General features: G+C 35.7%; 1 protein-coding gene across 2 annotated transcripts; it reads left to right on the forward strand.

The window, feature by feature from the left end:
* Nucleotides 1-500: 500 nt before the first annotated feature.
* On the forward strand, nt 501-21,061 carry LOC125674283 (organic cation transporter protein-like). 2 transcript variants are annotated; one of them, XM_048911410.2, is made up of 10 exons: nt 501-797; nt 2,661-2,856; nt 3,239-3,342; nt 10,084-10,238; nt 13,466-13,634; nt 14,310-14,543; nt 15,445-15,668; nt 19,422-19,603; nt 20,022-20,182; nt 20,395-21,061. In XM_048911410.2, the coding sequence occupies exons 1-10, from the start codon at nt 655-657 to the stop codon at nt 20,450-20,452; spliced, it is 1,626 nt and encodes a 541-aa protein (XP_048767367.2). In that variant the 5' UTR covers nt 501-654; the 3' UTR covers nt 20,453-21,061. The 2 variants fall into 2 exon arrangements, with proteins under 2 accessions (XP_048767367.2, XP_048767368.2); XM_048911411.2 differs by lacking the exon at nt 501-797 and having other exon boundaries at nt 2,670-2,803.
* The last annotated feature ends 2,827 nt before the right edge of the window (nt 21,062-23,888 follow it).

Genomic DNA, 23,888 nt, shown 5'->3' on the forward strand with positions numbered 1-23,888 from the left:
ACATTATCGGCATTACAATTTTAATTACATTGTTTATAGTTTTCTTCATGTTAAGTAAATCCTAAGATTATAATCATTCAAGGAGAAAAAATGGTATGTGGGTACACCTATGAAATTTAAAACAGAATCAGTTGTTATGGAAGGGCCATCAGTTAAGATATTCCATTTTAATTTAAGGTGTATACGTCGATATCATTTGTCATGGTTCAAGAAATGTGGGAGCTGCAAGGTGCCCCCCACCCCACACACACACCACTACTACCGCACCAAAATTTTTATATACCTAACTTTCTACAGGCCTGTTTGTTTGCATGCTAAGAATACAAAATAACAATCTAATTTGGCAAAGAAATATATTGTTTAATTAGTTAGAAAACAGTTGAATTTCAACAAGACATAAAAAGTGTATAGTAAATGAGTTTGATTGATATATGTTGTCTCTTTTTAAATCATATATTTAAAATTTGTTAATTTCGAATTACAAATCTGGGCTTTCGTAGCATTGAATACAGGTCTCCGATTCGTTTCACCCATGCATTTCTTTTCTCTATGTTCGAGGCGCAGACACATATACTTTTTATTCATAAACTGAAAGTGGCCTCCGTGGTCCAAACATTTTGTCGCACACGTTGAATTGTAAGTAGTATCTGCACGATGGACTATGACGAAGTCATCAAGAAAATTGGCACATTTGGAAAATTTCAACTTCGTCTCTATGTCGTGCTGTTCTTTCCGGTGATTTTTAATTCTTTCAGCACACCTATTATCATATTTTTCCTTGGAGACCAATCTTTCAGGTATGTGGATTGTAATGAATTTTGAAAAAACAAATGAAATTAGAGAAGATAATTGGTATTTGAAATTTTTAGAGTCGATTTATTTTTGAAAGATACACAAACGAGATTATGCTTTATTATATACCCATCAATGTATCGTTCGTTGATACTGTGGATTTCACAGTGTGTGATCCGGTTTTCCGGATCACCACACTGTGGTTTTCTGATTCCGTATCAGTATCCTCTGAAACTGATGCCGTCACAATGACGTCACAATGCATCAACGCAACGTTATTTGTGGAAAATATTGACCGTGTCACAAAACAAAACTACGTACACAAAACATAATTTCATGGTATGTCTGTGTTTTTGATAATTTGGATTACATGTATCATCTTATAAATGTGGATTTAAAATGCACAAGGGGGTATATAATAAATTTATCATTACTACAGTAACTTGATCCGAAGAGTTGGATCACGTCTCGTTGACAGGCGCGGATCATCAGATCAAACTCGACGCTTCGCGTCTCGTGTGATCTGATGATCCGCGCCTGTCAACTCGACGTGATCCGACTCTTCGGATCAAGTTACTGTAGTAATAATATATATTTATTATATACCCATCAATCTATCGTTCTTTGATACTGTGGATTTCACAGCATGCGATCCGGTTTTCCGGATCACCACACTGTGGTTTTCTGATTCCGTATCAGTATCCTCTGAAACTGATGCCGTCACAATGACGTCACAATGCATCAACGCAACGTTATTTGTGGAAAATGTTGACCTCGTCACAAACGAACCTGCGTATACAAAACATAATTTCATGGTATGTCTGTGTTTTTGATAATTTGGATTACATTTAGTATCATGTAAATGTGGATTTAAAATGCACAAGGGGGTATATAATAAATTTATCATTACTACAATAACTTGATCCGAAGAGTTGGATCACGTCTCGTTGACAGGCGCGGATCATCAGATCAAACTCGACGCTTCGCGTCTCGTGTGATCTGATGATCCGCGCTTGTCAACTCGACGTGATCCGACTCTTCGGATCAAGTTACTGTAGTAATAATATATATTTATCTAATATGAATTTTGTGTTTGAATTTTGTGGATTTACTTTTGTAATGAAGCATAAAAGTAGCAACGATACGAAAATGACATGATATGAGATTTTTTTCCACAAGTGATTCAAAGTAAATGGAAATGCACCGAGACCTATCAATATGCATTTTACAGGATAATTTATAGATAATTTTGGATAAATATGTCTATGTAAAGTTAATGGATCTGTGTTCAAATATACTCCCCCCCCCCCCCCCTGATTGCTTTATGAGATTAATCGCAAGATATATCTAGTCACGTTTCCCACCATTTCTCTGGCAAGTTAATTTAGATTTGAGAGATAAATGCAACGCAACAGAGCGTTTTCTTCTAAAGTTTTCGATACGTTTTTATACATTTCCATTTACATGTAGAAATGTGGGTCACGATTCGAATTCAAAAGAAAGTCGTATTTATCTCTCAATCTGTTCTCTTTTTTTTTGTGGTGCTGTTCAGAACAAGCTAGGACAAGTTCATTTTTGGAGTTATTCATACATGAAATTTGATAAACAAACTTGTCAGACACCTGACACAAATGTAAGCATTAATGTAATTGTATCAACTTTTTAAAAGAGTTCATTTTAGGGTTAATTATACCTGACATTTTATGTATAAACTTGGTTGCACACCTGACACAAATATAAGCATTTGTGCGATTGTATCAACTTTTAAAAAGAAAAAGAGGAAACTTGTGGTTTTTTTCCTTTAAAGTAAAACATCACTTAATTGTTTTATGATTCACCTGAACAGATCCCCCATTAAAACATTACAGGTGTAAACTTCCGGATTGGTCAAATGATACTTACGCCATCCAAAGCAGCTACCATGAATCTGCCATCAATTCCTCCATCCCCACCACGTCAGATGGGAAATACAGCGAATGTAAAGTCATTCGTAATGGAACAAGTGAAAAATGTACAGAATGGGTCTTCGATATTTCAACGTCTACTAATACTATTGCTTCACAGGTGCGTTTCATAGGGTCATTAGTTGAATTTCTCCGCTCTAGAAGTGAAATGTACTAATTTAAAGGGACATTGCATGTATCTGTCAATTTGTCACCAAAAATTGAATTCAATGAAAAATGCTCTATATTATATATTTCAGTAATAACACCAGTATTTAATTATCTCAAACACTTTTTAACCACAAAACAGGCACATGAATATTGCAAGACAATTCTTCTACACTGTGCCCTACATATTTCTGTACACTAAAAACAGCGTAGTTTTATTAGGCTTCTCTTGTTTTTATACCAAAATAAATGTTTTTAAGAAGAAATAGTTGCGATCATTTTCACAGCTAATGCTCCAATACATTTGAAGCCTAATGACTTTGTTCTTTGTTCAGTTTAACCTGGTGTGTGACAGAATGATGCTGCGTCCTCTCGCCATGACCACCTACTTCATCGGGTACGCCACATCCACCGTCTTCCTGTCCATCGTTGGAGACATGTATGTTCTACATTTCTATACTACCCACAATAAAGAAATTTTACAACAATTCACATAGAAATGTTTGACACCAATGAAACTTGCAGCTAGGCATCATGATTAGGGACGGATCCAGGAAATTTTGAAATGGAGGTGGGGGGGGGGGTTCTACCATTAATTTTGGTTTTCAAAGGGGAGGGAGTACCACTCTCAAAATGCGTTATTTTTACCCTTTTGAGCAAACTTTTGTGACAAAAGGGGGGTTGGGGGTTGTTCCAACCCTGGAACCCCCTCCCCCCCCCTGGATCCGCCACTGATAATGTTAATAGTTAAGGGTACATTTGATAAATTGAATGAGAAATAACATTTTGTACTCACCTTTTAAATTTTCCAAATGATACCCAAAGTACGTCGGAAATATCGCCATTCTCAATGGTTTCTTCTTACACGTGTTAGAATAAGTCCTCAGTACCCCTTACTTGTCGTACAAGAGGCGATTGGTGGCGGCCCTTCGGATGAGACCGCAAAAATCGAGGTCCCGTGTCACAGCAGGTGTGGCATGGTAAAGACCCCCCCCCCCCTGCTCAAAGACCGTAAGCGCCGAGCATAGACCCAAATGCAGCCTTCATATACATGTAGTGGCGTCTCCATGTGAGTGGAACATTCTCGAGCGGGACGTCAAGCAATATACAACCAGCCCACTTAACGTTAGTGGGAAAAAAATTTATGATGTTTCCAATGATATTGCTTAATTGATGTTTCCAATGATATTGCTTAATTGATGTTTCCAATGATATTGCTTAATTGATGTTTCCAATGATATTGCTTAATTGATGTTTCTAATGATATTGCTTAATTGATGTTTCTAATGATATTGCTTAATTGATGTTTCTAATGATATTGCTTAATTGATGTTTCTAATGATATTGCTTAATTGATGTTTCCAATGATATTGCTTAATTGATGTTTCTAATGATATTGCTTAATTGATGTTTCCAATGATATTGCTTAATTGATGTTTCCAATGATATTGCTTAAGGTGGGTCCTTAGTCCTGGATTTTTGGGGTTTAGGTAGCATTTTTTTGTTTGGAATCAATAAATCAACATTCAGAGTAATGAAAAAATGCAAATTAATTAAGGATTTCCATATTAATTTTCATTACAGACGCTACTGAAGTCATGTACCCCTATGTAGATTTTTATGAAATTCATTGGAAACAGTTATTTATCGTTATTTTAAAATAAAAACAACAACAAAAATTGTTTAATTGCATTTATTTATCAAGATACATGTCAATAACTAAAACACATGTCATTTTCAATATGTTCATCAAGTTTTAGAATAATAAGTGCAGAATTACTGAATTAGCGTTATTCTCCAAAATGTTAAAAAACGAATAAATGTGGACACAATTTCCTTATAGCATGGTTTACATATCATTTTTTCTGTTTATATTAGTAGGTGTACATATATTATAGTTATTTATGAAAAAAATCCACATCTTTCCTTAATTTTAGATTTATAGCTTCTAGAGTATGTATACCCCCATAAAAAACCGAAGTCTGACACCAGACAGCTGAGTTATTCAAAATCACTCATGGATTAAAATTTTATGTAATTTCACGAAAAGACACAGATAATGATTCCTTATTATATACCCACCAATGTATCGTTTGTTGATACTGTGGATTTCACAGCATGTGATCCGGTTTTCCGGATCACCACACTGTGGTTTTCTGATTCCGTATCAGTATCCTCTGAAACTGATGCCGTCACAATGACGTCACAATGCATCAACGCAACGGTTTTTTGCTTAAAATATTGGCCGCGTCACAAACAAAACTGCACACAAAACATAATTTCACTGTATGTCTGTATTTTTTGATAATTTGGATCACATTTAGTATCATATAAATGTGGATTTAAAATGCATAGGGGGTATATAATAAATTTATCATTACTACAGTAACTTGATCCGAAGAGTTGGATCACGTCTCGTTGACAGGCGCGGATCATATCAGATCAAACTCGACGCTTCGCGTCTCGTGTGATCTGATGATCCGCGCCTGTCAACTCGACGTGATCCGACTCTTTGGATCAAGTTACTGTAGTAATAATATATATTTATCACCTTGGTAAAATGTTTGTGAAAAATAAAGGAAATATATCGCATAATGGACTTGATAAATAATTTATTGAAAACGGAGTTATTGTCCTTGGATTTAATATTTTGAAACATATCATTGACTATTCAAATATAACTAAGACTTTTGAAATATTTTATAGCTGACAATTTTTTTTTAAAAATAACTATTGAAAAAGACTCCAACAAAATTTATGTTCCAGTCATTAAATCATTGACTTTGCAAAATCTTATGACGTCACAGGAGTGTGGAACTACGTTAATTGATGTTTCCAATGATATTGCTTAATTGATGTTTCCAATGATATTGCTTAATTGATGTTTCCAATGATATTGCTTAATTGATGTAACACAGAGGCCTTTGACAAATATCTGTTTGGCCAAAATCGTCAGGAAATCAAAGGACGATTTTTAAGATTGTACATTGGCTGTACTATTACATTGTTTTACGTTCCTCTTGAGAATTTTTCACTCATACGGAGACGCCCCTATAGCCGGTTAAAAGTTGCATTTAGGTCTGTGCTCGGCGCAGTTGAAGTGCTGCAAAGTTTAGGAAATGTCTAGGGGGAAAATACCGGTAAATATATTCAATATACTTGTGTATTCGTTGAAATATAAAGAAAAATAAAGATAGCAAATCAACTAAAAACATATATACATACATAAACCGTCGTAAGCAAGGAGTTTGAAATCTTTTTTAAGCGCTAAGCGTAGCTTAAGCGCTTATTGCCGCCAGTTGGATTTTGCTTTCGTCATCATGTTTCCGGTTTATCGCCACCTATAGGCAAATTTATGCATCGCTGTAGTCAACAAGTCGTGTTTAAAGTAGACGTAATTTTGCAACCGATCTAGCACGAGGATAACATTCATATCTGCAGTTGCATTTTTTCCCGGAATACGGTTCTTTGAACAGTGAATAAAATATGTATAAAAAGGGTAATATTTTTGTCCTCATTCTTGGGGAAAGTGAGACACAGATGCAGGTCATTCTTCAGTTAAAATTTCCATTTGAATCTGCGTGTGTAATAATTAAAGTGATTCAAAATCTAAAATTGAATAAGAATATGTATATGAAACCGTTTTAGCTAGGATGCCTTTGCATTGTTACCTTCGCATGGCGCTTAGAGGCCAGGAAAATCAATTTGCATGGTGCAATCTATAATTAGAAGCCACGTCATTAAGCTATACACGAGTCAGGAGGGTTTTCCACTTGTGTTTTGGCTGCTGTTCCGACTCAGTAAAATGTTTGTCCGACGCAGCAAAAATGTGTGCAACACAGTAAACAATTACCTGATCCGCGTCCATTGTGAACGAGAAAGAATTTGTGCACGATTATGCTTTGACAGCGAAGGACAGAGATCGGTGTCTCAGAAGGATGATATTGCGTAACTGCTTACACCTTCCCCGATCATATATATAAGTCGGCCATGCAGAAATTTAGAGGATGCAACGGTGTAACTTAAGCTTACTTTATTATTTCTAAACGACCAAGATATTCTTCAGAATCATCGTCAACACAATCAAATTTGATTTCGTGATTTAGTTTCAAAAATGAGACTAAAAATGATAGTCTTGGGACAAGGAAAAGATAAAAGGTACAACATTATATTATATTATATTATGGAAGACGATACCCCGGTTTCAAGTATTCAAAATACCGCGTGAAATTTTACGAGGGCTGTATACTGAAATACATATGTTTAGAACAAGTGTTAGATAAACATTGCCATTGTGTCAAACATGAATGAGAAATGGTTTGCGGTCCACAGCACGCTACATACAACGAAAAGTAATCGTGTTTTCAATTTCTTTGTACTTCAAACAAACAATTGACAATGACATGCATATGCTACATGTATTTTCGAACGTACAAATGATGAAGAAGGGGGAGGGGCATGGATGTACTGTTGTTGTTCCCTGTCCCCACATTTTGTTTTCGCTGAACGATCTTTTCATATAAAAAAGATGCATTTAGATTTTTGGTGAGATGCCTCTTCATTATTTCTAACAGCGGTTTGAATATTACCATTTGAAAATTACTTTTGTAACTTTTCAGTGCCTAGTTTGGGATTCTCATTTAGATACATTTACATGTTGTAAATCTTGCATATTTATTGCGAGTCACTTCTGTTACTTTTTTTTTTCATATTAGAACTCCTACACAAGCTTCGAATCTTATGGTTTTTTGCTAAGGTTATTAGCATTTTCATAAAAAGAACTGTTTTATAAAATTAAAACAATAGCAATGTCTCATTCAGACAAACGGATGAGTCTCCTTTGCAATATGAATATGAGCTTTTACACAAGAAGTGTAATACACACAAGTTGATGAGTACAGCGTTTAATGTACCTGTGTACAAACTCTTGGGTTTTGTTTTTTGTTTGTTTTTGTTTTTTGGTTTTTTTTTAGATTTACGTATAATAAACAATCACCACAATTGCTAAATGCAAATCCATGCTTATATGTTAGTCTAATTCATCATCATATTTGAATTAGTATATCCTCTTGCACTAACTTTCATGTTAAAAATGAGCTATCTCCACTCTTGTTGATGACGCAGTATTCAATTTCAAAGTAATATTGCACATGTATGATAAACATCTTTTCTAAATAACTTCCTAAATTTTGTTTTCAGTTATACATGTATTTATCGGACTTATTTGGATTCAGATTCTCTCCAAACTGATTTTGAATTGAAAATAACTTCATTATTGATTACAAAAAATAATTCCACTTTCATGGTTTGATTGCTATTTACAGATAATTATGCACTGGATTCTGTAGTACAAGTCATACAGATGTATGTTTATGTGTGTATTTAAATGATTTCTGGTAAGGTAATGAAATGGATGTAAAGCGTTTCATAATCCTGCATTATTGGTGTGTTTTGACATGTGGCATTTGTTAGTGTATGTGGTTATGTGTAATTTTCTTTTTTGTCCAGTTTGTTTTTTTCTTTCTATTATAAGTGACTTACATATATGTATCAAACTATTGATTTGTTTCATTTCAGTTGTATTCTAGAAATATTTCATACACTATTTAACTGGAACACAAGAGTAAGTTAGATGCGTAATAACAATTGAACACTTTATACCGAAAACTACCATTACAACTGTTTTCACATTTTCTACCAAAAATGTTCTTCTCTATAACATCACATCTGTAAGAGAAAAAATGCATAGTCATGTAGAGCATTTAATGATCCAGGGACCGGAGCAGAGCGGATCAGAAACCCTTGCCTTGGGAAGATGGGTGGGAGCTAAACAGGGTATAAAGTGTTCATTTGTCAAATATTTGAATAACATAGCCTTAAATGCTGTTGATTGATTGTATCTTGTTTAACGTTCTTCTCAATAATTTTTAATTCATATGGAGACGTCACCAAGACCGGTGAAGGGCTTCAAAATTTAGGCCTATGCTCGGCGCTTACGGCCATTGAGCATTGAGGGTTCTTTAGCGTGTCACACCTACTGTGACACGGGACATCCGTTTTAAAGGCCATCTCCGAGGATCCGTGACGTTCACACCTGATGCCGAGAGTTTGGTGATGGAACTGTCACTACTTGTTTAACGAACTAGGTCTGTCGCGGCCGGGATTCGAACCCCGACCGCCCGCATACAGAGCGAACACTTTACCTCTGGACTACCACAGCGGTGGTAATGCTATTGATACTAAATTCTGATTATAGATATTTAATAAGAACAGGTGTCCTTTACCAAAATTGTAAATTTCATGATCCAAGAACAGGGATTTAGTTTAGTGTGGGTCAAAATTATCATAGTGACCATTGTTTTAACAACATCATATAAAATTTATATTTCAACGTGTTGAAAAGTTTCAGGACATTGCTTCCAATCCATATTTGTTATTTTCTTACAGAAAATGTACTACTTAGTTATGCGAAAATAAAGAATAATGTATAAACCTTTTTTAAAATGTTGTTCCTGCTCATTAACATCACATACAGAATTCATGAAGTCAGCTTAGCGCTTTTCAGTACTTTCAGTACTTTGAATTTGTTTTGTTTTGGACAAAGCAAACTCCTTTTGATTTCGAAATTGCAGTAAGCTATTTTCTACATCTGTGTCGTGATTTTATCTAGTAAAATTTACTTCATGATCAATTTATGCCTGTGTTTCTTTTTAATCTGAAAGAACTTTTTTTACTCTACATGTTAACCTGAATGTTTTTGACTGCAACCCTCTATTTCATACGGGGCCTCCGTGACCTAGTGGTTAGAGCATCGCGTTCAAAATCACACGGCCTCTCACCTCTGTCGACGCGAGTTCGAATCCCGCTCGCGCCAATAAGTGAGAAAGTTTCCCAGGTACATTGTATCTGGGTTCTCTCTTCCAAAAATAAAATTTGGGCGCCACCAAATAACTGAAAAATTGTTGAGTGTGGCGGAAAACAACAAAACAATCAATCAATCTATTTCATACAGCATCGGCCGGCGGCTGCAATATCGTACATATTTCTAACTGTCTTACAGCATCGGCCAGCGACTGGAATGTTGTACATATTTCTGACTGTACACTTTTACATCTTACAGAATCGGCCGGCGACTGGAATGTTGTACATATTTCTGACTGTTCACTTTTACATCTTACAGAATCGGCCGGCGACTGGAATGCTGTGTATGTCTCACCTGTCTGTTCGTCACCAATATCATCATGCCATTCTCAACATCCGTCTACATGTTCGGCGTCCTTCGCTTCCTTGACGGATTTTTCGCGTCCACCAGCTACCGAACCATCTTCATAATGGGTAGGGACCTGGACAGAAATACTATTTATTGTTTCTGTATCAGTTCATTTATGTGTCTCTTTTCATTTGAAAATCAAATATAAAAATCAACAGAATTAAGACTTCTTCGGGTTAAAGTTTACCTAAGGGTACTGATGATTTTTGAAGGTACATGGAAGAATAAGAAAATATATGTACATGGAATTAGAAGGCATATTGGGGATCTAGTAATAAAAAGGACTCCGAAATACATATATGTATATCATATCTAGTTAATATGAGATATGTATCATTTCCATTGTTCAATTTTATTTTATTTTAAACCGTATGTATGAAGCATTTTGTTTTCTTTAATCATGTTTGACTTTAATTTCATTTTCATTCAGACTTCTTCAAAATTATTTTCTGAAAGAAAAAAAAAACCCATGACATTATTGTACCTCACAGGGGCTAAGCCCATTTGGGCCCGAACTCTGTGATATAGGAATATAGAAAGGCTTCTAACTCTGACCTAGATAAAAAAAAAAACTACCCACTCTCTTCAAATAACTAAAAAATCTGAAACTAGGTGCGGTATGCGTAATTTACCGGCCTCCTTCAATATATTAATGTTGTAACTATTTGCATGCCAAATTTCAAGCCACAGGTTCTAAAAATAACATAGATATAAGTCACCGCTCTCTCGGTTTCACCTGTTTATTTTCACTAGGACATTTACCGGTCCAGGTCACTGGGTGGTTTCTTGCCTATGAAAGCAGCAAAATTCAGACAAGTGTGGAAGATTTCAGACCTATCAATTAAGATTTCACATAAATTATACGCTACTTACTTTCTCATACTTGAATAATGTTCTTCGTGTAGACGTTACACAGCTCATTTTTTCTTCAGCGACATCAACTGTTGACAAGACCCGCCATTTTAAGTGAATGCACTAAATACCCGATATGCTGAACATCTCGCATACCTTAAAATTGATCAAAACATTACTCTTGGGATATTTCTCCTAGATATTAAGGAAATTAAACATTATCTTTTGGCTTTCTTGGTTTTTTATTACTTCTATTTCATTTTGATTATTTTTACCCATTTCCCCCTTCTTTAAAGTTTTACATGCGGGTATTTCGGGTCTCTAGTGCGCTTCTCAAAATGGCAGAGTCGGGAGTTGATGTTTTGTAAATTAATTAAGCGACCCAGATACGGCGAACACAGAGAAATTTATTAAAGTATGAGGAAGTAAGCTTAGCCCCTTTGTTGTACGTCTACAAGTTTCAAATGTTTATCGACAGGTGTCTAAATTCGACATATTTTCATTGAATAATGTCTAAGTTTACGTGACCATTATGTTGGGATTCTCCCTGAATTGATACCATCGATTCAGTACTAGTTTAGCGATCAAATCGTTATATTTACTTTTCCAAGGTTTTTGCTTTTGATATTCTTATAAATTGTATATGATAGGCATTCCCTCATGAATGCGATGCAGTTGTTATAACAATGCGCGTATGAATCTCAATAAATGTGTATAGTACGTCTATTTGATGGTAGTTCCGACAGAAGTGTATAGAAATACTGTTAGAATGTTAATATAAGAAATGAATTCCACTTTGAAAAAATTTTGCGATGCTTTTTGCTATCATACTTTTCATGACGCAACGCTGTTCATACCCTCGTGTATTTTCAAAAAATAAATTCTTTTCTTAAGTAAACCAACTGTCTTGAATTCAGTCGTTTCTCTTTTGAGGTGCTCTCATCTAATTCTGAACATTCTCTGTTGAATTTTTATCACAATTTCGTGAACTTTAAAACCTTTCGTGTAAGTGTGAACGAACACGTCGACATTTTTCTTTAAAACCCCTAAAACACTCAATTATCCGTAACTACAATCAATAAAACTTGTAAAGATTCCCCGCTCAATGACCTCTGCCCTGTATTAAACGAAAGAGATTTAAACGGATTTTGTGACGAGGAAGTTATCCAGATATGTAGAGCATGACAACCGTTGATATGGGTAGCATTCTATCATGACAACCGTTAATAAGGGTAGCGTTCTATCATGACAACCGTTAATAAGGGTAGCATTCTATCATGACAACCGTTAATAAGGGTAGCATTCTATCATGACAACCGTTAATAAGGGTAGCATTCTATCATGACAACCGTTAATAAGGGTAGCGTTCTATCATGACAACCGTTAATAAGGGTAGCGTTCTATCATGACAACCGTTAATAAGGGTAGCGTTCTATCATGACAACCGTTAATAAGGGTAGCATTCTATCATGACAACCGTTAATAAGGGTAGCATTCTATCATGACAACCGTTAATAAGGGTAGCGTTCTATCATGACAACCGTTAATAAGGGTAGCGTTCTATCATGACAACCGTTAATAAGGGTAGCGTTCTATCATGACAACCGTTAATAAGGGTAGCGTTCTATCATGACAACCGTTAATAAGGGTAGCGTTCTATCATGACAACCGTTAATAAGGGTAGCATTCTCTCTCAACAATTATATTTATCAAAAACGTTTGAATCAGTGTTACCAACTCATTCTCTCAAACATTCTCAGCTCACTCACTCACTCGAATACTCTCACTCAAACACCCGTTCACTCGAACACTCACTCACTTGAACACTCACATACTCGAATACTCTAAATCTAACTCAAACACTCATTCACTCGAAAATTCACTGATACGGATGCTCTCGCTCGAACACTCATTCACTCACTCGAACACTCAAAGGAACACTCACTCACTCGATTACTCACTTCAACACTCTCACTCAAACACCTATTCACTTGGATACTCACACACTCGAGCATACACACGGACTCCAGCACTTTCTCTAGCTCTCACATACACTTAATCACTTACTCTGATTTGCTATAGTACAGTATATATTCACGTAAACTCCTATGTTGCAAAGGGATATCAATACGAAGAGGGAGGATAGATGCCATAAAAGGGATTTGCACTGAAATACAAGATGTCTGCTATATAACCAACATTCTATTATTACATATAAATCCCATATCATGTAGAGCACAAATCAATATAGACTTTTTGTACTTTTTAGCTCAACTGAGCCGAAGGCTCAGGTGAGCTTTTCTGATCAAAATGTGTCCGTTGTCTGTCGGCGTCAACTTTTCACATTTTCATCGTGTTCTCAAGAACCATTTCTTTTCAAACCGATCAAATGTTTCTCACAGCATGGCGAGTTTATGTCTCATTCGCTTATTTTTGTCAGGGTTGGAATTCATGACACCGAAATTTCGCCTGGTTTCCGGTACTGTCATGCTGATCGTCTACTGTACGGGGGCGTATGTACTCGTCTTCATTGCCTATTTCATCCGAGACTGGAGGTGGTTACAGCTGACTGTCGCTATGCCGATGGCAATACCTATCATCTACTGGTGGTGAGTTGGTTTTTTTTCTTCTTTCTGTCATTTTACCAAGAAGTAGACTGTCATTCCCTTTCGAGAAAGTTATTCCCTGGTCAAATGAAAACTCCATTCCCGGTGGTGAGTTCGTTTTCTTGATTTTTTTCGTTTTTTGTTTTTTTTTTTCAATATCGTTACCAATTTTCCTCATGAATGTGTTGGAGTAGTGAACAATGTGCGTCATCGTCGGATACCCACGGCTGATCTCGTCTTCTACTCATCACGTGATACCCACGGCTGATACTGATGAGTAGAAGACGAGATCAGCCGTGGGTATCACGTGATGAATGTGCGTATGAATCTTGATAAATGTAGTACGTCTATTATACAACTGAGAAATGAAAGAAGACTGTAAGTATAAAAGATAAATTTCCTTTTTGAAAATACACGAGGATATGAACTGTTCAAAACGCTTCACGTCAGCCTACTAACGCGCTTTATTAAGAGTACGCGCGCGTGAAGCGTAGCAGTTCATACTCTCATGTATTAAAAATTATTTCTTATAATCATAATAACTTCATTTGCACTTTCTTGCATCTTGATTAGAAGCCCAATCCTTAGCGCAGTTATCTGTAATTCATTACTTATTTTAACCATATGAAGTTACATGTAATGAGAATTTAGTTTTAGTATTCATGCATGTATTTCTAGGCCGAGAATTTTTCCAGAATCTCCGAGATGGCTGATATCTCGTGGAAGATACGAGGAAGCTACGAAAATCTTGCAGCATGCAGCGAAGATGAATAAGAAAACGTTTGACGATGACGTCACCTTGTTGAAGATTAATGAGAAAAGCAAAACAGATGAGGGAATAATGCATATCCTTAAGGACCTTTTCAAATCGAAAGAGCTGGTCATTCGATTGCTCATCATTGCAGCAAACTGGTGAGAGTAGTTATTAGAAGTTTTCTACGTCCGTCTACCGTAACATGTGCTGCATCGAATGTTACATGTAACAAAGGGTATCTAGGAGAGGCATTAGTACATGTATTTTACAATTTAAAGGGACTGCTTCACGGGTTTTTTTTTGGGGGGGGGGTTTAAAAAAGAATTATTTTTTTTTAATTTTATGTGAAAAATTAAGAATATAACTAGACTGCTTCACCTTTGGGGGGGGGGGGGTTGTTTGTTTGGTTTTTTGTTTGTTTGGTTTTTTTTTATTTATTTTTTTTTTGATGTTAAAAATTCAGAATATAACCAAAATGTGTACCTTCTGAATGCAAGGATAAGAGCAATATTTTGTTATGTAAACAAAGACCCGAATTATTTCATGTTTACAAACAAACCAGTGAAATGTTAATTTTGTAATTTAAGGCATTTTAATTTTTCACAGTCACAAGTGCAACCTTTAAATGATACATTTTACCTAAAGTATATCTGAAATGTGATATATATAATAAGCGATAATGGTAATCGATATACATTTCTTTTGAAAACTTTGTAAACAATTACACAGCCCAGTCTTTGTTCAAGCCAAATAATAAACTCTCTATAATGTGCTTCTGTCATGATATATAACCTTAACATTTTGCTGAAACGTTTTAAACATATCAGACTGTAGATTGTGATCATTTAAATTGAAATACAAAATTGGGGGGGGGGGGGGGGGATCGTGAATCCATTCCTTCCAAATGATGTTTTGCACCGACCAACACTTTCATCTCTTAAAAAAAGGAGATAATAGACTTGGATTTCGATGATATATTACACGTAGAAATATATATATAACATGTATTCCCCGTACAATATGAGCTTCCTGGGTTTTCTCTGAAACTTTTGTACTCAGGTTCACCGTTGCCTTTATATACTATGGTTTGACGATCAACATAGGGAAATTTGGCGGGAACTTGTACTCCAATTACGCCGTCTCTATCACGGCGGAACTGCTGGGATACCTAACGGGCTTCCTTCTCGATAAAACGGGGAGAAAACCGATGCATCTTGGTGTCTTTTTTGGAAGTTCGGTCGCGTGTTTCCTTTCTCTTGTCCCGATACTTGTGTTGGATGAATGTAAGTACATGTACTTCTTAACAATTCATTAAACATTTACCGTCAATACGCAAGTTCCGAGTTACCCAAAACTTATTTCCCTTTGTCGAACTCTTTAATTAGTAATTAGCAAATGTACTCACTGTCATCATATTTTACGTCATAATTTACGGAAGAGTTCGACAAAGGGAAATAACTCTTGGGGAACTCGGAACTTCCGTATTGATTATGTTGAATATACGTCTACGATTTATGCTGCGGGTGCAGAGAACGCACATTAATGTAATTGCGGTTGTGAATTGGAATGAATGTGGAGGAGTGTAGGTTGTACATGTATATACGTATAGAGATAAAATATCAAGCATCAAAAATATTGCTGGAAAATTGCTTGAATTCTCTTGCAAATTCTTTTCATTCAATGGTAGTTTTATGAAAATGCACATTATATCTGTATAACAGTATGTATACATAAACCACTCGTGTTTCAATCCTCATGTGATGTCATAGGTTTTTGCTAAAATCTTTATTAAATCAAACTTTGCGCATGATCGAAATATATCTTTCAGAGGAATCTTAATCACAGCGTAAAATTAAAAAAAAATGGTAATCTATTGATACTGAAAAAGTTTATATTTCCCATAGATAATTTAAAAAAAAAACATTGACAAGGGCAATAACTCCTATGCTGGTATTTCTTCTACTGTATGTCTATTATACATGATTTCCCTAATATCCAAAATTAATTTATACATATTTATGAATTAACAGGTTATTTTTAAACTGTTGGCATTTCAAATTTGTCATTTCAACAACTTTTTATCTATTTTAATTATTCTTTTATAACGAAAATGTGTGATTTTCTGATGTTAACATACACGTACTTCCGTTTTTGTATGTCTGACATCTTTAAAAATGTAGATATACATTTTATTTGGTTATTGATTAGATTAAACTATATTGAATGAAAATTAATACAGTCTGTCCACTTTTAACCATTAATATTGATAAGTCACATGAGGATCGATCCACCTTGAATGACACTCGTCCTACAATTGTTGCATGATAGCTTTCAGCACAGCGGAAGGACATTCAATGTCCCAGATATTCTTGAATTTGCACATCAAATGAACAATAAATTGACTCTACAGTTTAAATAATCATTTCAAATCCATGGATGTTATTTACCACTTCTCTTAATTTAAACATCCGAGAATAACAATTTTCCGCATCTTAAAATCAAAGTATACGGAAGTTTGCGGAATCTTATACCAGCGGACGAAACGAAAATAGTTCGCAGAATTTTGACCCCGTGGAAAAAAGTACTTCTACAGTAAAATGGACGATCACAATGTGACTGTGATATGTTTGTATGAATTAGTTTCTTTACAGGATTCACAGAATGCAATCATCATTTAGCTGAGAATTTACCCGTTGCTTATATTTGGTATAATAGGTATGGTGTAAGAATTTATTTTGACAAAAAGATATTTTTTTTTATTCTATAGACCAACAGATTTACTTAACAGCAAACTTAAGCACGTTTACGGTATCTTTTCTATTTTAGCTCATTGGAGCTGAAAGCCAAAATGAGATTTTGTCCAACGTCCGTCTGTCTGTCTGTAAACTTTTAACATTTTTGACTTCTTCTCCACACCAACGGGTCATTTTCAACCAAACTTCCCACAATGCACCCTTAGGTTAAGGGAATTCACTTCAGTTTTGTTCAAAAAGGAAATCTACATCCTCTGTTAAGAGGAGATGATAACGAAATAAGGAAATTTTAATTAGGTCATTTAAAAATCTTATCAAGAACCACAAAAAAAAAAAAAAAAACAAAAAAAAAAAATTAAATCATTTGAAAGCATTCTCACTTAGTGTAAACTGGAATTTGTTCAAATCATGGTGCCCGGGGTTAGGATGATTGTAATGCAGTGAGGATTCACGTTTGACCAGGGTTAGGTTTAGATACATGAGCATTTAATGGATTTAAAAAGAAGTCAAGAGTAGGGCAGACTAAAATATGTCCCTATACCAACGTTCACAAGTTGTGTGATTTTTTAATGGACACTGGGGCTCTGGAGGGGCAAGAGTCATGGACCATACTTTTACAGAATGCATGAATATAAGTGGGGGATCTTTAAAAACAATCATCTCTCGAACTGCAAGACCATATGTATAAGTCATATTCATTTTGAATTATTTATTACTGTGTAACTTCAATTTCGTTTCAATCATAACCCCATCGGGGTAAGTTAGAGTCATATAATATTGGGTCTAAATTGTCATAGGATCAATGGGGCAAATGTCTTTTTAAAATATTCTTCTGAAGAGCAGCAGGGCTGTAGGGACTCAGGTGAGTGTTGTGACCCCACGGGCCCCTTGTTGTCTGATTCTTATCAAAAACTACTTATTCGAAACGAAAGCGAGAAAACAAAACAATAAAGGTCATTTCAAGGTCAGAGGAAGAGGTTAGTATTAGTATACATACAATTACACTGTATATTGGTATGTGGGTTGAATATGAGTCAGTTTAGTAAATAGCAACCCGGATGAAACATGATGAGAAAGTCCCACTTCTGGTTGAATCTCGTATATAAGTATCCATTTGTATTAGAATTCATCTCGTATAAGTATCCATTTGTATTAGAATTCATCTCGTATAAGTATCCATTTGTATTAGAATTCATCTCGTATAAGTATCCATTTGTATTAGAATTCATCTCGTATAAGTATCCATTTGTATTAGAATTCATCTCGTATAAGTATCCATTTGTATTAGAATTCATCTCGTATAAGTATCCATTTGTATTAGAATTCATCTCGTATAAGTATCCATTTGTATTAGAATTCATCTCGTATAAGTATCCATTTGTATTAGAATTCATCTCGTTTAAGTATCCATTTGTATTAGAATTCATCTCGTATAAGTATCCATTTGTATTAGAATTCATCTCGTATAAGTATCCATTTGTATTAGAATTCATCTCGTATAAGTATCCATTTGTATTAGAATTCATCTCGTATAAGTATCCATTTGTATTAGAATTCATCTCGTATAAGTATCCATTTGTATTAGAATTCATCTCGTATAAGTATCCATTTGTATTAGAATTCATTGACGGATCTAAGTGGGGTTTACGAAGGTTTCCATCCCATTCCATTCCCTGGGTTGAATATTTTGAACACAGATGGTAAGTTTTGCCACTTTGGGGTCTTCAAAGACCCCTTTCTGGACGGAAAAAGTACAATCTTAAATTGGGTTACACCACCCCTTTCTTTATAAAAAAAATATCATGGATCCACGAACTGTAATTGGAGTGTATTTCTCCCTCAACCTTTTTTTCGGAAACGAGTGTGACTTGTATGTAAAACATCTGTTAACATAAAATTCTGTAGAAAGGAGATGCCTTTATTTCCCATTAACGTACAAGTATTGATGACTTTTGCAGAAAGCGATGCCTTTATTTCTCATTAACGTACAAGTATTGATGACTTTTGTAGAAAGCGATGCCTTTATTTCTCATTAACGTACAAGTATTGATGACTTTTGTAGAAAGCGATGCCTTTATTTCTCATTAACGTACAAGTATTGATGACTTTTGTAGAAGGCGATGCCTTTATTTCTCATTAACGTACAAGTATTGATGACTTTTGTAGAAGGTGATACCTTTATTTCTCGTTTACGTACAAGTATTGATGACTTCTGTAGAAGGCGATGCCTTTATTTCTCATTAACGTACAAGTATTGATGACTACGTTTATGGTCAATTCCAGCATATAACTGGTTGTTGATCGTGTTCGCTATGATTGGGAAGTTCGGAGTATCTGCAGGATTCGGGGAGATCTACTTATACACAGGAGAATTGTTCCCGACCGTCGTCCGGAGCCTCATTATGGGTCTCTCTGGGGCAGGGTCACGGATAGGAGCCATACTCTCTCCATACATGTTTTATCTGGTAAATGAACTATTCTCAGTTTGTAATTTAACACTGTTAATGTCCTTCGATTTTATTTTTTCATTGCGTCTTAAAATTTACATACATATGTCGATGGATGTAATGATCCTTGCGTATTGTCAGGTATTTTTACGCAGGTGTTGACATACTATAAATCCCAGTGGCGGATCCAGAAAAGGGGGGTTCTGGGGGGGGGGGGGGGTGTTGAACACCCCATCCACTTTCGTCAGAAAAGTATATTCTTTAAAAGGGTATAGATAATGCATCTTGAGTGTGAAAACCCCCTTAAAAACCCTAAAATTAATGGTAGACCCCCCTTTTGTTTAAAAAACACCTGGATCCGCCCCTGAATCCGGTCTTGTTATCACATATTTTCAGCCTAATATAATATCCCACGGTCTTGATATTGTTTTGTTAGGCTGATGGGATATTTGGAAAGGTGCTACCCTTCTTGATATACGGAATATTGACCTTCTGCGTTGCGATCTTATCACTGAAACTTCCAGAGACAAAATTAACCAAATTACCCCAACAAGTGCAAGACGCGCACATTGAGGAAAATACCAAAGATTCATCTATGTAAGTAATTTTCTGCAGATCCATATTCTAGTTTCCGTGAGAATGAATAAAGTATTTCTTATATACAAAATTTCGGCTTGAGCTTCACTGAAGAGGCATTGTTTGTCGAAATGCGCATCTGGTGCATCAAAATTGGTACCGTATACGTTTTACATACATGTGGATATGTCCCATATTTACTAAGAATGATTATCATAACCTTTTTTTTCTAGAAAAAAAGATGGAGAAGATGCAGAGGAACTAGACGGATTTGTAGAAAATGAATTTTGATAAAAGCAGCGTGTTTTGAAAATGCTTCAAACAATATGCAAGCTTGGAACAAACACGCCACGTGACATTTGTAGTCACATCCACCCAGTGTGCATGTATACACCGTGACGTAACCACATCTACAGGATCCTAATATCAGAACAAACTCTCTTGGAATTCTGATTACACTTTCTCCGCTGTATGTCTTCCTCACAGAATTGAGACTCAGACTATTTTAAGTGGCACAGTCCCGGGACCAGTATACCCGAAAGAGCATTTCCTGTTGTGTATTAGTCTAATTAATGCTCTTAACTAACTACTCGTATATACATTTATTTTACCTCGGATTAGGTTTGTGCTCTGTCATTGGATAAAACGCATCACGCGATTGTCGGCTATACATGTATGTCACTGGACAGCTAGTAGCAAAGATATAGACAGCTAGTAGTCAAAATATAGATGGGCGTTTTCGGAATTAACGACAGATGCTGTATGAAAAAAAATATCTGATGTCGTACGGTCCTTGAAAAGTAGAATAGTTATCGGGAATATAAGGTTTTTTTGCCTCGCAGTCTATGGACTGATACATTTCTATAAACGGTCAGTAATAAATCTTCTACAGAAAGGTAATGCTGGTATTTCGTGCTTGTGTGGTCTGTCTGAATGATGTTTACTGAAGACAGCACACATATAACACTATGATGAGTGAAATTGTGTTTCAGAGTGTCCAGGTTTTCCGTTATCACTTACATGTAGGTCATCCTCTTCGTCCCGGATGTGACATACAATGCAAGGCTTCAACAAGTAGCCGTCATCTACCCCTGTCTATTGTCACAAATTGTGCTTGTCCCCATGGGTAGTCCATCTCCTCTAACTCAGATGATATAGTTCTTCCAGTGGCGGATTTAGAGGGGGCGCAGCCGGCGCCCCCCCCCCCCTCCCCCCCTAAAATTTTTCAAATTTAAGGTAAATCGTGGTATCTTGTATCGGAAAATATCCTAAACGATAAAAGAAGCAATAATATCTTCCACTCCCGGAGAAATAAATGACAAAATCCTTTGATTTCTTGAATTACTTTATTGGGAGAACTTAATTTTTTCCAAAAAAACCCCTTAAAATTTGGGTCATTTGATTAATTTCACATTATTAAAATGATAGAAATTAGTACAAATGACTTAATAAGAGAAATACTTCAAGCCCCATAAAATCAGTAAAATCCAGGAGCTTCCGGGAGCTTTGCCCCCTGGACCCCCACCAGGGCTTCGCCTTGCACTCACTGTCTCATAAAGTGGCGCCCCCCGTAACCACAATTCCTGGATCCGCCCCTGTCTTCGCGAGGTGGTGTGTGGTCTACCTATTTCCTTTGGTGGTGTCCAAGAGAGGGCTATCTTTGTACATTGTATCAAATAATGTGAAGAGTCCAACTGCTGGACACGTGTATTTGTCTACTTTATTTACTGGACACGTGTATTTGTCTACTTTATTTACTGGACACGTATATTTGTCTACTTTATTTACTGGACACGTGTATTTGTCTACTTTATTTACTGGACACGTGTATTTGTCTACTTTATTTACTGGACACGTGTATTTGTCTACTTTATTTCTGGACACGCGTATCTATTTACTTTTTTTCTGGACACGTGCATACATGTTTGTCTACTTTATTTACTGGACACGTGTATTTGTCTACTTTATTTACTGGACACGTGTATTTGTCTACTTTATTTACTGGACACGTGTATTTGTCTACTTTATTTACTGGACACGTGTATTTGTCTACTTTATTTACTGGACACGTGCATTTGTCTACTTTATTTCTGGACACGCGTATACATGTTTGTCTACTTTTTTCTGGACTTAAGAAATGAAACTTATAATTCATTGTTTGATACATATATCAAACGAAACATTGGATGGGAAACTTCATCAATGCGCGTAGTAGCGCATTGATGAAAAAGTTTTCCGTCCAATGTTTCGTTTGATACATGCATCAAACAAAGAATTATAAGTTTTATTTCTTATCATTTAATTATGTTTTTAAGAAAGAAAAACAAATAGTTTCTCCCATCAAAAAGCTTGAATTAACGTTTCTGAAATGGCGCGTAGGAATACATATAGGCAAGAATGAAAACAACAATAAAACGGCATGGCTAAGCGTTCAGGTCAGTAACAGTTACTGTGCAGATTTAAATGGATTATACGCCAAATTAAAGGTGCAATGGTTATAAGCTGAATCAAATGTAAAGGAAGATAACAAGTGGTGAATGGATTTATGCTGCATCGTGTTGGAGGAGACGTTGAACATCGATTGTGTCGTTGGAACGGTGGAATGCAATTCGGCTCCGTTTCAATATGGAGGAAAAAGTTCAAAACGCACTCGTTGACTGAGCCCCCATATAATACAGTTCAATTTCATTGATATTTACCAGATCAGAAGTCGCCACTTGCTCCGTCATGTTATCGATCTCGTAAAGCAGAGGATTCATACCGGGAACTCATGTAATCTGTCTACTTCTACCAGTAAGTGGTCTACGTCATCAAGTTGACTACTCTGCCACGTCATCGCCTATGTATGTTGTTTCTTTAAATTAGTTTGTATTTTATTCATATCTTTAGTTGTGCGAATTTTTTATAGCAATGAAAAACTAAAATCAAACAAATGCATTTCGTTATATATATAAAATGCTTGTGTGGAAAATCCCGTTCTATAAATAGCGCTTAATTTGGAACGGGGAAGACGCATTCCATAGAAAAGTAGTCCCGCGTGCTTAGTACAGATGAACACCGAACGAAATTTTGACAGAGAAATCAAACGAATTTTTCAACCAATCAGCATCTTTGATAAGTCATCACTTGAAAAGTTATTAAATGATAAGTGTATTTGCCTACTATTATACGTAAATCGGTGTGTATTCATTCACATTGCAATCCAACGTTAGGGAAGCACTGGGGGTTGGGGTTCGAATCATTAAATTCAAATAAATACAATTTGCATTTCAATTGGATTCTTTATTTTTGGGTCGAAAAATGATACATGATTTCATTATTAGAATTTGCACTTGTAAGAATCTTACATACAAAAACGTTGATAGAGCACAGAGCTGCAAGTAAAGCTTGCGGAACGCACCCTCAGGCGGGACGATGCTTTCTTTTATATTGTGAATCAGGACAAACACGTTTGACATCCATGATAACACTAAATAAAACTTTACCTATAACTTACACGATTATATTTCCAAACATGCAGAGTTACAGTGTGTAATCAGAACAGTATGAAATGGACATGCTCATCACGTGGTGGTTATAGCACTATACAATTAATTATATTTCAAATGTTATTCCATGCTGTAAGTTCAGTTGACAATAATCATGTGATAAAATACCTATTCTGCCCATTCGTTCGCAGATAGTATAACCATGATACTGTACATGTATAAAACTTCACAAAGATCTC

The sequence above is a fragment of the Ostrea edulis genome, chromosome 3 (genome assembly GCF_947568905.1).
Source record: "Ostrea edulis chromosome 3, xbOstEdul1.1, whole genome shotgun sequence".
NCBI classification, from domain to species: domain Eukaryota; kingdom Metazoa; phylum Mollusca; class Bivalvia; order Ostreida; family Ostreidae; genus Ostrea; species Ostrea edulis.

Bases quoted from the DNA above. Each gene is read 5' to 3' on its own strand.
- LOC125674283 (XM_048911410.2), top strand. From the start codon at position 655: ATGGACTATGACGAAGTCATCAAGAAAATTGGCACATTTGGAAAATTT. The intron at 13,635-14,309 runs GTGAGTTGGTTT...ATGTATTTCTAG, and splicing joins ATACCTATCATCTACTGGTG to GCCGAGAATTTTTCCAGAAT. The intron at 19,604-20,021 runs GTAAATGAACTA...TTGTTTTGTTAG, and splicing joins CTCCATACATGTTTTATCTG to GCTGATGGGATATTTGGAAA.